This window comes from Tupaia chinensis, unplaced genomic scaffold (assembly GCF_000334495.1).
Source record: "Tupaia chinensis unplaced genomic scaffold, TupChi_1.0 Scaffold139833_1, whole genome shotgun sequence".
Taxonomy (NCBI): Eukaryota; Metazoa; Chordata; class Mammalia; order Scandentia; family Tupaiidae; genus Tupaia; species Tupaia belangeri.
In genome coordinates, this window is record NW_006199712.1 from 3616071 (window position 1) to 3631538 (window position 15468).

Below are 15468 nucleotides of genomic sequence, written 5' to 3' on the forward strand. Positions count from 1 at the left end.
GCCTCTCGTAAACAGCACATTACTGCTATGCTTGGCGCCAGCCCATGGCCCCAGTCTGTACATACCTTCTTAAACCTTAACTCAATTTATTCTCTATACCAGCATTCTCAGCTCTCTGGCTAACATTTTTTATGACATTTGTTATCATTTAAATTAATTTTTAATTATAGCATAACCAAGTATTTCTCAAAAGGAGTATTGTTTGTATTTGGGGCAGGACATTTATGTATTAAATAGGACTATTCTGTGTGTGGCAGGACATTTGGTATCTCTGGCCCTTGGACACTAAGTACTAGTAGTTCATGACAGTTATTACAACTGAATAGGCCCCTACACGTTTCCAAATGAAATATGATATTAGAAATATGATACTACTTACAATTGAAAACTACTACCTTAATTCTTCTGTTCTATTCTGGAAAGCATTCTTGATTTTTATTGTATTGCTACTACATCTGATGTTCTTGATGGAAACATGTACATTCTTTATTAAATATTTATATATTTTACTAGTAACTTTTTATTTCAGGCCACCAAAAAAATTATCCATTTATGGGGAGTCATTGTAGACATGATCAATGAAAAAATAATGGTGGCTGATTTAGTTCCCTACCAATTTCTGGAGATTTGTTTTTTATTGGTAATAAAATTCTCTTTTATTCATATTGGATATGAACATAAAATGTGAATATGAGCTATTTGTATAATTAAATACAATATGAATATTACAAATGTAAAGTAAGTATATATATTGTCATATACATTTTGTTAGAAATATTTGGTAGTTTGTCCTAGTTGGTACTGAGTTTGTGACTAATTTGCTTCCTGTTTAAAATTTATATGCTCCGGTACTTTTTTTTAACCTGATATTCTTTATTATTTTCTTCCTTTAAGTGTACAAATTATGTCACATTTCATTAACTATTCTTGACTACAAGCCTATACATATATGTGGTCATCAAAAAGTTCATAGAAATTGGGTTTTATGAGAAACTATGCATGGATTTCAAAGTTTTCTGCATCAAATAAATTTGTACTTTAATTCCATTTTTCCATGAACTTTTGAAGTCTTAAAGTGTTACTTTCCTATGGTGGTAAAAATAAAGAGGAAAGAATATTACTATATCCATATAGAAAAGACACTTAATTTTTCTTAGTAGCAAGTATGTTGATGACATACTCATGTTTCAATTTGGTGTTTTAATTATTAAGGCCTAATTTTGTCCCGTATTTACTAAGGCCTTCTTAGAATATGAAAAATTTTTTAAAAATTTTGCCTGTGGAGTTTGCCATTTAACTTAACAACAGTGTTTATTTTTGAGACAGTTTCACAAACTATATATTTCCTCCCCCTTCCATCCATCCTTGGGAATTCTGTTCTTTAAGGAGAAAGAGAGGAGCAGAAAAATTCTGCCTACAGATCCTTTCAAAAAAAAGGGGAAATGGATCTAAGTGAGAATCCTTATATTGCCACAATCCAATGGTTAGTGATGTCTTGATTATCTCCATATTTTAAAGGTAAAGAGATAACATTGAATGTAAGCTTGTGGTTCCATAATGACCTTTTTGTTTTTATATTTGAAGAAATATTCTATAAAGTACAACCCAGGATATGTGTTGGCCAGTCGCCTTGGAGTGAGTGGATACCTTGTTTCAAGGTTTACAGGAAGTATTTTTATTGGAAGAGGATCTAGGAGAAAGTAAGTTTATGTTAGAGAAATTTACTTAAAGTGGCAGAAAAATAAAATGATACTGATTAAATGCTTAATTTTTCAGTATTTATTTTCTCTTATTAATTGCTCTGAATTTTCTTTTAAATTGTACATAAATTCCTCTAATGGTAATCTTTCATCCGAATGGCACATATTTTAGATGGTTGGAAAGACAGTATCCTTAATTCTAGCAGCTAACAAATTGAACCTTGAAAAAAGGTATCGGGGGTGTGTGTGAATCTCAATAATATATTTCCTTGCATTTTGTTATTTCATTTTCTTCTAAAATTATAGTTTATTTACCTGCCTTTTAAACTTGGATTTTGAAGCCTTTTTTCTTTTAGTTTTTTAATTACACTACTTGGGAAATAACTATAATAACTAAAATATAGAAAAACAATTAAGACTTAGCTTTTCTAAGAATTGAAATCAAAATCTTTTGTTGAACAACATTTTTAAATTGTGTGTGTGTGTGTGTGTGTGTGTGTGGTTTAAATTCAGCCCTCATGGAGACCATAAAGCAAATGTGGGTTTAAATCTCAAATTCAACAAAAAAAATGAGGAGGTGCCTGGATATACTAAGAAAGTCGGAAGTGAATGGATGTATTCATCTGCCGCAGAACAACTTCTTGCAGAATATTTAGAGAGGTAAGTGCCTATCAAAGTCCTCGTTACTCAATGTCCCAAAATGTACTATGTCTTTTGCTTTACTGATATCAGTGTTAGAGCACATATATATTCCACAGTAAAGGTGGCATGTGTTACACATAAACTTAATTTTGTGTGATGGAGCATCACGTCCCAACAGTCATTAGCAAAAACAGAGTAGAAAATAATCATACTTCGGGGACCAGCAGTTGGCATGGTAGTTAAGGCGCCGGCTATTCCCACATAGCTGACCACGGTTTGAGTCCCATGGTCTCACTTTCTCTCTCTCTCTCTCTCTCTCTCTCTCTCTACCTCTCTGTGTGTCTCTTTCTGGTCAAATTAGAAATAAAATGAATGAATAAATAAAGTTAAATAATTAATTCTTTTTTTTTAATTTTACTTCTTTTTATATTTTTTGAGAGGTTTTTGCTATAGAGCGTGTGGGCTCGCCAGACAGACAGAGAGAGACAGAGAGACCGAAAGCGAGAAATCACCCCCCAGGGGGGATGGCCACGCCGCAATCCCTTCTCCTCCATTCTCCTCTCGGGATCTTGGGCACCCACACACACGAGCCCGGCGTGAGTTTTAAGCCACCGGGTCCGGGACATAAACAGTGGTCGACTACCTGGGAGTCCAGCAACATAGCCATTATGCTAACTGCTGGTCCCATTAATTCTTTTTTCTTAAAAAAAAATATTTTTATTATCAAAAAGGAAAAGTATGATAAGAATCTGCCTCCTCTTAATTAAAATTTCTTTAACTTGATATCATAAATTATTCACTACTTTTTATTTATGTGTCTGTACTAAGTAGACTAGTATTAATCAACAAAATAGCTCTTGACGTGGTGGATTTTCCTGAATTTTACAACTCCAGCTGAACAGAGGTTACTATCCTAAAATTCTTTACTTTTGTTGTTGAGATGATTTAAAAATTCAAGAGTATCTGTTCTTCATTATAAAAATGAGAAAACTGGGACCAGAAGATAGCATAATGGTTACATCGATGGACTCCTACCTGACTGACCACAGTTTGAGTCCTGGACGTAGGGCTTAAAACTCATGCTGGGGAACCAGCAGGTGGCTTAATGATTACACTGCTGGACCCCCATTTAGTCAACCACGGTTCAAGTCCTGGACCCGGCTGCTTAAACTCACACTAGGCACATGTGCGTTTGTGCCCAAAATCCAAGATGAGAATGGAGGAGAAGGAATTGTGGTGTGGCTATCTTCCCCCCAAGGGATGATTTCTCACTTTCTGTCTGTCTCTCTCTGTGTCTCACATGCGCCCTATAGCAAAAATCTAAACAAACAAACAAACAAAAAAACCCTACCTCATGCCAGGTGAATTATGTGTGCCCAAAATCCCAAGAGGAAAATGGAGGAGAAGGTATTGTGTCATGGCCATATCCCCTTGCGCAGGTGGGCGGGGGTGGTGATTTCTCTCGCTTTCTGTTTCTCTGGTCCATGCATATGCCCTATAGCAAAAGTCTTTCTGAGAAAAACTGAACATCAGGATTCACTGAATTACTTAGTGACAAAGATTTACAGAAAGCATGGTCACTTCAGACTGACAGCTGAATGTTCTACTTTCCCATTGGTTTCTAACCTTAAACTTGAAGATCTCTGTATTACTTTTGTAGACCTCCAGTAACAAAATGTATTAACTGAATGGCTTCAACAACAGAAATTTGTTGTCTCACAGTTCTTGTGTAGTCCAAAATGAAGGCGTCAGGAGGGCCATGGTCTCTCTAAAGGCACTATTAAAACACCTGTCTTCCAGCATCTGTTAGCCTTATGTGGTCGTTGGCTTGTAACATGCTTCACTCCCATCCTCCATCTTCACATAACATTCTCCCTCTATGTCTTCCCTTCATCTTTTATCTGTGTGTATGTCTCTGTCCAGATTTCCTCTGTTCATAAGGATACTAGTCATATTTGGATTAGAGCATATCCTGATCTCATTTTAATTTGGTTGCCTCTATAAAAACCTTATTTATTTACTTATTTTTTTTGAGAGAGATTTTTGCTATGGGTGCATGTTCTCACTGGAGACAGAGAGAGAGACAGAGAGACAAAAAGCGAGAAATTACTCCTCTATTCCCTTCTTGGGATTTTGGGCATGCACTCACACATGTCCAGCATGAGTTTCAGTTGGTGGACCTGGGACTCAAACCGTGTTTGACTACATGGGATTCCAGTGACATAACCATTACACAATCTGCTGGTCCCTCAAAGAACCTAATTTATTTATTTATTTATTTGTTTCTTTTGGAGAGGTTTTTGCTATAAGGGTGCATGTGCTTGCCAGAAAGAAGGACAGAGAGAGACAGAAAGTGAGAAATCATCGTCAAGGGAGGATGGTCACGCCACAGTCCCTTCTCCTTCATTCTCCTCTCAGGATCTTGGGCATGCACGCATACGTGCCCAGTGTGAGTTTAAGCCACTGGGTCCAGGACTTGAACTGTGGTCGACTATATGAGAATCCAGCGATGTAGCCATTACACCATCTGCTGGTCCCCCAAAAACCTTATTTTTAAATAGTCACATTCTATATCTTTTGAAGGGGTCGAGGAGACACAATTCTATCCCACATTACCATCTGAAAATATAGGTAGTTTCTTCTGTTCACTTCCATATATTTTTTGCTATAGGGTGCATGCACTCGCCAAAGACAGACAGACAGAGAAATCACCCCCAGGGGCGATGGCTACACCGTAATCCTCTCTCCTCTCGGGACTCTAGGCACACACACATACTCACCTGGCATGAGTTTAAGCTGCCGGCTCTAGGACTTGAACCATGTTTGACTATGTGTGAGTCCAGTGATATAACCATTATGCCATCTGCTCATCCCCCTACATATTTCTTTAAAAGGTCATATTTAAACTACTTTTTCTTGATTCTTTTTGAGAATTGTGTGTGTGTGTGTGTTTAATAGAGCACTTGCTTCTCTCACCTCCTTACACACATACATATTTACCCTCTCACTAAAGTTTTAGCATAATTTTTGGTTAAATCTGTAAAGGGTTTCTTGGTTTTGTTTTGTTTTGTTTTAGTTTTGCTAAGAGGATCTGGGGAGAGAGAGAGAGAGAGAGGAAAAGTACGAAATTACCCCCCATGGGGGGTGGTCAAACCACTATCCCATCTTCTCCGTTCTCTTCTCAGTATTTTAGACAAGCACACACTCACACCCAGTCTGTTTTTCAAGCCACTGGGTCAGAAACTCAAACTGTGCATTCAGCCCTGTGGGTCCAGTGGCCTTAACCTCTGCACTACCTGCTGGCCTTGTCACTTTTGCTTATGATAAATTCAGTGTTTGTAGCTGGACCTTCTACAGGAATATTATGACTACATTTTCTTTCTTGTACACATTCTTGTTTTCCTTGCTTTTTTCCCATTTGCTTATTATCGTGTTTATGGAACTAATTCAGCCTTAAACTCTGTGTCAGAGCCGTAAAATTCAAGGTGGTAAAACAGATCAGTGATCTCTTAGTTGCATTTTCTTCTTGGAGACTTCATTCTAAGCCGTCTGTCTTCCACTTAGTTTGAATTGGTTGCTCTCTAGAGCTGTTCCACAGCTTTCATTTTGGTGTTTCCCTTTACAGTCCTTTCCTTTTTTAAAAAGGAATAAAGAATTTCCTTTTTTATTCTCTCGAGTATGATTCCTTCATTTCCTGGCTCCTCTACCTTATTTTTTTCTGATTAAGACTCCATTTTGGTGGAACAAATCCTCCAGTAGTCCTCCTGCCTGTCAGATCCTGGGCACTATCTTGTGTACATGTCTTACGTGTTTTGGGCTGACTGAGTGGGGATTCAAACCACAGTCACCATGTGAGACCCAGCTCCTCTTGAGCACAAACAGTACATTAGTGCTGGACCACAGAGCTGGCCCTTTTCTTAAAACTTTTAGAGCACTGCTCCATTCTTATTTCCAGTATTGCTGTCAATAGTCCTATGCCATTCTGATTCCGAATCCTTGTATATGATCTGTTATCACTTTTTGAAATCTTTTTAGACTGTTCCCTTTACCAGCGCTGCTTCTCATGTGATGATGTGTGCCTTGGTATATTGTTGTTTGTTGGTTTTTTCCCTTTCCTTTTGCTGTTCATTCCTTTTAGGTTTGAAACTTATGTCCTTCCATTCTGAGAAATTTTCTTATACTTTTCTTTGATAATTTCCTCCTCACTTTTTTTGTTGTTGTTCTCTCCTTCCAGGACTTGTTAGGTTAGTGTACTTTCTGGATTGATTCTCTTACTTTTCTTATCTACATTTCTACTCTGGGAAATTTGTGCAGCTTTATCCTCTATCACTTTTTCATTTCTACTTAATTTCAATTTGGTAGAAATGTGTCCTTATTTTCGGGCTATTTCTTTTTTTTTTTAATTATTTAACTTTATTTATTTATTTATTTTAAATTATGAGAGGGAGAAAGGAAGCTGCCAGGTCCAGGACTCAAACCATGACCAGCCATGTGGGAGTGTCCAGCACCTTAACCACCACGCCACCTACTGGTCCCTATTTATTTATTTTTAATTAATCATACAGAAAGAGGAAGTGAGAGAGCAAGCCACCAGGTCCAGGACTCGAACCGCAGTTGACTACACGGGAGTTCAGTGACATAGCCATTATGCTAACTGCTGGTCCCTTTAAATGAAATTTATTAAACTTCACCTTACAAGGCAGCCTTCAAATGTAACCAGAGTCCATAATTCCTGACCTCTTGCAGAGTTTAGTGGTCTAAATCAACTTGCTTCCTGTTGCTATCCCTCACTGGTGATTTAGGATTCAGCGTATTCATGTTCGCCAAATCAGTTAACACTCGTCCATCCAGTTTGCACTTTTAAAATTTGTTAAATCACATATGTGATCACATACTCTGCCTTTCTTCATCTGTCTTTCTGGATCTCTGCCCTTTCTTATGCTTCATTGTCATTTTAGTGGATTGGGGAGAGACCAAAGATAAGCATGTGTTCAGTCTTATATGTACGTGGAGTCCTGCGCTATTCAGGAATAGAGTTGTGAGAATTAGCAGAAGAAACTTAATCTGTTCTAATTTGCTATATTGTAGAATGCTCTAACTTTATTGTGAAAACTAAAAAATGAACCCATAGATACTATTTTTGTCCATTTATCTCTTGTCATTATAATCAAAGAAGATAGTAGTAAAATTTTATTGTAAGTTTATGAATGGAACCATTTCTCCTTCAGCCAGTGGACTTTTTCTCGAGGGCCTAGGAATACTCTGGTTTGCACATCTTTTGGTTTGTATTTCTTATTAATACTGTAATAATTGGGGCTAACAAGTGGCGTGGTGGTTAAGGTGCTAGACTTCCACGTGGCCAACCGCAGTTCGAGTCCTGGACCTGGCGGCTTCCTTTCTCATTTTCCTTCTCTTTTACTCTGTCTCTCTCTGGTGAGTGCACCTGCCCTGTGGCAAATTAAATGATAATAATTAAAATTAGACCTATAATTCTTTTTTTAAAATACTGTAATGATCATCCTATACTAAGTGTTTCCTCAAGACTCAAAATTATTTTATAGGAAATTTATGTGAATTTAGCCTTATATTTTTTAAAGCATTGTTTTTGTTTGTTTGTTTGTTTGACTAGAGCTCCAGAACTATTTAGTTATATAGCCAAAAATAGCCAAGAGGATGTATTCTATGAAGATGACATTTGGCCTGGAGAAAATGAGAATGGGTAAGCAAAATTTGTGGTAATTATTGCTTCATAGTTTAAATTAGGATTGCCAGTGAAAGTGGAAGGTGAAGCTGGTTTATCAAGAATTTGTCATTATTACTCTTTTTTCTCCCTTTGGTTTCTTTTATACTATTTAGTTTTACTTTAAGAGCATAATAGAAATTTTATTTCATTTATATCAGTAAATATTTTTAAATTTATTTATTGTGACTTTTTTATATGCTTGATAGGTAACATGTTCCTATTTATATTGTATTTATAATTAGTCCTGTTTTAGATTAATCATTAATTAATTGATAATATAAATTTGATGTCTCGTGTAATTCGCAGCTCTCAGAAAGTTTATATCAAGCATTTTCTATAGGTCCTCGGGAAGTTTATAATCAATGTGAAAAAATTATTGTTATTGCTTTTACTATAGTGCTGAGAAAGTTCAAGAAATTATTACTTGGCTAAAAGGACATCCTGTCAGTACTTTGTCTCGTTCTTCTTGTGATTTACAAATTCTGGATGCAGCTATTGTTGAGAAAATTGAGGAAGAAGTGGAAAAGTGCAAGGTACTAATAACCAAGATTATTGATGAGATTTGAAGTTAAATAATCTAATAATTATTTTACAAATAATCCATTTGTATTTCAACCAAACAAAACATATACTCAGTGATTCTAATGTCAAATAATTATCTTAAGGTCCTATGCTGAGGCGGTGGGAAAGTAACCACACGACTTTCTAACTGCTTCATTTAACTGAAATTCATTAGACTTCACCTGTAACTGGAGTCCATAAACCCTGACCTTTTGCAGAGTTTTATGTACTTCCCATTTCCATTGGCCATTTACCTGAACAAATACAACTATACCTCAATATACAAAACCACACCATTTAAATTTTACCTCCTTTTGGTGTTTCTCTTTTGAGGAATTAATACTTTGTGATTTTAGTCAAATAAAAAGTTTGTGGTTGAGGAATAAGGTTAATTCCCTATTTATCCTTGTCTTTTTTTTTTTTTTAACTTAATTTTGCCAAAGGGCACATGCCGTCTTCTGAGAGAGACAGTGAGAGAAAGAGGGAAAGGGAGAAAATACCTCCCATGAGGAATGATCATGCTGCAGTCCGTTGTCCTCTGTTTCTCCCTGCTGTTGGGATTTGGGGCATGCATGCACACCTACCTGGAGTGTTTTTCAGGCCACCAGGGTCCAGGATTGGAATGGTGCCATCAGCCATATTCAGCTACCTTAACCACCGTGCCATGGGCTGGCCATCTTCTAATTATATTTTGTGGAGATACATTTCATCTTTTTACAGAACATATGAATTTATGACCTGACATTTTAAGGTCACTTTTAAAAACTTCTGTTTAATTGCCAGAAGGCATGTAAGCTCCCAGAGAGAGAGACAAAGAAATAGGGAGAAAGCATCCACCCCAATGGGACATGTTCACATTGCAATCCCTTCTCCTCCATTTCTCCATCCTGCCAGGATTTGGGGCAAACATACTCACACATCCACCATCTAGAGCTAGATTCAAATTGCAATTAGCCAAGTAGGATCCACTAGGCCACAGGCCAGCCTTAAAATGTACTTTTTTACTCAGACCCATTCCGTTATTAAGAGTTTGTTTTTAATCTCAATCTCTCCTTTTTTTTTTTCTTTTCTTTTTTTTTTTTTAAGTTTGCTACATGACATGTGCGTTCACTGGTGAAAGATAAAGGGATAGAAAGAAAAAAATGAGAAAGCTCCCCTCAGGGGATGTGACCACACCAGAGTCCCATCTCTTCCGCTCTCCTCTTTGCATTTTTGGGCATAAACATGCACACACATGTTTTTTTAAGCCATGGGTCCAAGACTCGAACTGCACAGTTGGCCATGTGGGATCTAGCTGCCTTAACCACCATACCATCTGTGGCTGGCTCAGTCTCTTCTACTTTTTTGTATCTTGCTTTGTAAAAGCAATAAACTTCTATAACAGACCATCTATTTTTCTATTTCAAGCCCCTGTATTGGTGCAATAGAAATGGATTGATTATATTGCTTTTTTAAGACTTTTTATTTTTCACAAATTAGCTTCAAAAAAATTTTTTTTTCCCGACAGTGTCTCACTGTTGCCCAGGCTGGCCTTGAACTCAGGATCCTCCTCCCGCAGCCTATTGAGTAGTTGGTGGTTACAGGCATAACTATATTGTCCAGTTTTCTGCCTTTTGCCCTTTTGTTTAAACTAACAGCAGAGTAAGTTAAAAAATGGGCTCTGGTGCCCTCTCCCCTCTAAAGAATTCCACTTTCAATACTTAGGCCCTTTGGCAAATATTTAACCTTTCCACGTCTTCCTTTCCTCATTGGTAAAATGAGAATAAAATAATACCTACCTCATATAGCCATCACAAAGTCCTAATTAATATATGTAAACTCCTAATAATGCCTATTACTTTTTAAATTCTCTTGTCACATACCACTACTAAATGACTCTTTTTCTCTTTAGGAAGAAAATATAAGATTCTTAGACAAGAGGTTTTTTTCTTGTTCTTTTTTTTAACGATAGCAAATGTACATACATGAGGGACAGAGGAGAGAGAAAAAAGCTCCTCTAACAGAGTCTCATCAAGCTATGGTTCCCTTTCCCCAGTCCTCTAGCTCCCGAGATCCTGGGCACCCAGTGTGTTTCCAGGCCAACCTGGGGATCAAACCTGTGGTCAGCCATATGGCTTTTACCTTTCCAGGGTCCTTCTATTACTGCTGTGACACACAGTGCCTGGATCAAGAGTTTGCTTTTTTGAAAGGTCATTGAAAATTCAGCTGAGAATAGAAAGCCTGTATTTCTTTTTCTTTTTCTTTTTCTCTTCTTCTATTTCTTTTCCTTTTTCTCTTCTCCTATTTCTTTTTCTTTTTCTCTTCTTCTATTTCTTTTTCTTTTTCTTCCCTTCCTTTTTCTTAAAATTTGCCAGAGGGTGCCTGCACTCACTGGGGGGAAAGGAGAGAGAGAGAAAGTAAGAAGGCATTCTCCATGGGGAATGGTCATGCTTCAATCTCTCCTCCTCCATTTCTCCCTCCCCTCAGGATTTTGGGCACACACGCACATGCGTCCAACATGTCTTTAAACACACTGGGTCCGGGACTCCAACTGCACAGTCAGTCATGTGGGATCAAACTCACATAACCACCAGGCCACAGACCATTCTCCCCCCGCCCACCCCCCTTTTTTTTAATAAGGAAGAGAACAGAAAGGAGAGAGAGAGAGAGGTATTTTTGATAGTCTCATCATATGATGGCTCTCCTGCCCCAGCTCTCCTTTAGCTAGGACCACAGGTACACCACCATTCCTGGCCTGTTAACCTGGGCCTTCTGTGTCCTCTTTGCCACTGAGCAGTGTCCCCTCCCATTTGTGCCACTGCACCTAGACCTTCTCTATGCTTTTTTCCTTTAAACATGGTATATATTTTCTTCGTTTCCCTATGTATAACTCAAATAGAATAAAAGAACAGTTCGCTGCTTTATCCTTAGCACTTAGATCATCTAATACATGGCAAATAAATGGAACTCAATAAATGTTCAATGAAAGAAGTGAAATGTCTCATGATAAGAAAATAGGCACTATTCAAAGACTTGAGCATTTTATAGTATGTAAATGTGTGAACTCTATGAGATTTGTAGCTTGAGACTATTTTACATCCTTTTGAACTTACTAATACAGTGTCCCCTCCCATTTGTGCCACTTACTAGTATAAGTTCTTTAAAAAATAGGTGGCTCGGGTCCAGCAGGTGGCATGGTGCTTAAAGTGCTGGACACTCCCACTTGGCCAACCATGGTTCGAGTCCTAGACCTGGTGGCTTATTTTCTCACTTTCTCAAGGGGATTGTGGCATGACCAGCTCGTGGTTCTCTCTCTCTGCGTCTCTCTCTCTCTCTCTCTCTCTCTCTCTCTCTCTCGTCAAATTAAAGTACCGAAATGTGAGTTCTTAAAACTAACAGGTAGCATAGGCAGTAGAAAACTCTTCTTCTGGCATTTTTAGATATTGAAAAGATTCAAACTTCAAATCGTACAACAGGTTCCTGAGGCAAGGTCTTTGTAAGATGCGTGACACCTGAATTTTATAAGTAGCCGCAAAACCCACACTGTTGTCTTAGATGAGCAGCTTATACCATTTCTTCCTTTAATACACATTTTTGAGGGCCGTTGAAAATGTTTTTTGACTTAAAAAAGGCATTTAGATAAAATAGCATTTTTAAAATTTATTTTTAAGAGAGATTTTTGGTATAGGGTATATGCACTTGCCAAAGAGACATAGAGAGACAGAAAGCAAGAAATCATCCCCCACAGGGGATGACCACATCATGATTTCTTCTCTTCCATTCTTTTCTCGGGATTTTGGGAATGCACACGCACACACGTGCGCACATACACACACACACCCTGCATAAATTTCAAGCCACCAGGTCTGGGACTCGACTGCAGTCAGCTACGCGTGGGAGTCCAGTAATGTAGTCACTATGCCATCTCCTGGTCCCAGATAGCATTTAAATTAAGTTCAAAGCAGGTTCTCTATTATATTAGAAGTGAGGTTACTTTTGGGCCAGCTGGTGGCATGGCAATTAAGGCCAACTGAGCAATTCAAATCCTAGACCTGGCGACTTGCAAGACATACCAGGTATGTTTGCATGTGTGCCCAAAATCCCAAGAGGAGAATGAAGAAGGGATTGCCATGTGGCCATCCACCCTGGGAGGTAATTTTCACTCCACAACTATCCCTCCTTTAGTAAGCACTTGCACCCTACAGCAAAATTGGAAAACAAACAAACAAACAAACAAACAAGAAGTAAGGTTACTCTGTGGAAGGGTAGTAGCTGGAAAGGAATGGGAAGAGTTTTGTATGTTGGGCTTAGTAATGTTTCTTGAACTGGGTATAGTAATACATGTATATATATTGTAGTAAATCATGGGACTGTATACTTATAATTTTACTTTTTTGTTTTTATTGCCAAAGGAGGGTGTATGCACTCACGGAGGGTGGGAGGGAGAGCAAGAAAGAACTTTCCATTGGGGCATGATCACAACACAGTCCTTTCTTATCCGTTCCTCCTTCCCATCAGGATTTTGGGCGTGCACACACATGTACCCGGTGTGTTTTTCAAGTCACTGGGGACAGGATTCAAACTGCAGTTGGCCATGTGGGATCTGGCTCTCTTAGTCACTGTGGTTTGAAGCAAGCCCTACATTTTTCTGTCTTTCCTATACAAAAAAATATATTTTTAAAAGTATTTAAACAAGGGACCAGCAGGTAGCATAGTGGTTAAGGTTCTGGACTCCCACATGGCTTACCATGGTTTGGGCCCCAGATCCTACATCTTGAAAATTATGTCAGGTATATATGAATGTATGCCCAAAATCCTAAGAAGAAAAGGAATTGTGGTGTGGTCCTCCCTAGGGGATGATTTCTCACTATCCCTCTCTATGTTTCTTTCTGTCTCTTTCTACAGTGAGCACTCACACCCTAAAAAAAATAAAAAAAATAAAAAAAAGGCAAAGAAAAAGCATTGAAACAAGCATTTAGGAGCCAAATAGTGGCTCAGTAGTAAAGCAACTAAACCCATTTGGGAAAGGTCTTGGATTCACATACCAGGACCTCCTAATCTCACCACGTGTGCCCATGATCCAGGCAAGCTGAGACTAGGGAAGGTTGCAACATGAAGACCCTGTTGGAGTGTGCCTGTCTCTCTCACTAAAGAAATAAAGTTTTAAAAGGGGAGTGGGAGATGGGACCAGCAGATGGCGTAATGGTTATATCACTGGACTCCCACATAGTAAACCATGGTTCAAGTCCCGGACCCGGTGGCTTAAAACTCACTCCGAGTGGGGCCAGCAGTTAGCGTAATGGCTATGTCACTGGACTCCCACGTAGCCGACCACAGTTCGAGTCCCAGACCCAGTGGCTTAAACTCACGCTGGGTGCGTGTGAGTGCGTGCCCAAGATCCCGAGAGGAAAATGGAGGAGAAGGGGTTGCGGCATGGCCATTCCCCCCTGGGGGGTGATTACTCACTTTCTGTCTCTCTGTCTCTCTCTGTCTGTCTGGCGAGCGCATGCACCCTGTAGCAAAAACCTCTCCAGAAAAAAAAAAAAAACTAACTCCGAGCATGTGTGAATATGTGCCCAATTCCTGAGAGGATGATATAGGAGAAGGGATTGTGGCGTGGCATCCACCCCACCCCCACACCTAGGGGGGAGGTGATTTCTCACTTTCTGTCCCTCTGGTAACTGCACGAGCCCTATAGCAAAAATCTTTCTTTAAAAAAGGAGGGAGGTAAAAGAACTAGTCTCTTAAGTGATGATGTGACTGGGCCCACATGGGAAAGGTCTTAGGTTTGTGTCCTAAGATCTCCCTGAGCTTGCCAGGCATACTTTAGACCACTGAAACCAGGAGTGGATTGCAGCATGGGGGTCCTGTTGGAGGTGCCTATTTCTGTTTTTCGCTCCCTCTCAGAAGAATTTTTTTTTTTTTAAAGAATTTGGGCTACAGGCATTTTTAAATGTTTACTTTATGCCTCCTTGCTGTAGCTTTAGAATTTTAAATATTTTTAAAATTAAGCATTTTATTTGACTTTTTAAAAGTCAGACATGTTATAGGAGCGAATGATTTTATACTTACATATGTATTTTTTATCATTATATTTGTATATGTCACACACATATAGATGTGATTTTTTTTTTTAAGACAGGGTATTACCATGTCAAGATCCTCCTGCCTCAGGTGGGACTATAGGGGTAAACCAGCAAGCCATGGTCTTAGACAGGGTCTTGCTCTCTCTGTTGCCCAGACTAGCCTCAAACACACAGTCCTCTGGCCTCAGCTTCCCAAGTCACTGTGATTACAGGCACATATCACTGCACTGGTATAATTTTATATTTTGAAAATATCTTTAAATTTTCTTTCCTCAGCAAAGAAAGAGTAATAAGAAGGTACGAGTGACAGTGAAGCCCCATTTGCTGTACAGAGTAAGTTTCCTGTCAAAGAATTCCAAGTTGTTGCTTTTACTTTGAAAATATAGAGGGAAGAAAAATGTTCTCAATATATTAGTAGGAAAATTTTTTTATTAGAACTAATAACATTCTTCTCTTCAGCCTTTAGAACAACAACATGGAGTCATTCCTGATCGGGATGCAGAATTTCGTCTCTTTGACCGTGTTGTAAATGTGAGAGAGAACTTTTCAGTTCCAGTTGGCCTTCGGGGCACCATCATAGGAATTAAAGGGGGTAATAGTTCCATTCTTGACATATCTTCAACTGTTTTTATTTCATAAAGTAAAACATCAATTTTTTTTTTTTTATATATTTAAGTAGGAAATCAAGAAAAAAATCTAAATCCTTTTATGTTCTAGTCTGGGTTTTTTTTTTTTTTAGTTTATACTTTTCAAAGAA

General features: G+C 38.4%; 1 protein-coding gene across 7 annotated transcripts in view; it reads left to right on the top strand.

Annotated features, from left to right (window-relative positions):
* The window catches only part of XRN1 (5'-3' exoribonuclease 1), a 153357-nt gene that overhangs the window by 85205 nt on the left and 52684 nt on the right, over window positions 1-15468 (top strand). For 5 of the 7 annotated variants that reach the window (XM_014593184.2, XM_014593182.2, XM_006162304.3 and 2 more), the window contains 6 exons: window positions 1585-1700; window positions 2214-2360; window positions 7972-8061; window positions 8483-8618; window positions 14988-15044; window positions 15171-15303. In XM_014593184.2, coding sequence (XP_014448670.1) covers window positions 1585-1700; window positions 2214-2360; window positions 7972-8061; window positions 8483-8618; window positions 14988-15044; window positions 15171-15303 — 679 coding nt within the window. Of the gene's footprint in view, window positions 1-1386; window positions 1484-1584; window positions 1701-2213; window positions 2361-7971; window positions 8062-8482; window positions 8619-14987; window positions 15045-15170; window positions 15304-15468 lie in introns of those variants that run through there. The other 2 variants (XM_027765885.1, XM_027765884.1) reach the window with 2 other exon arrangements.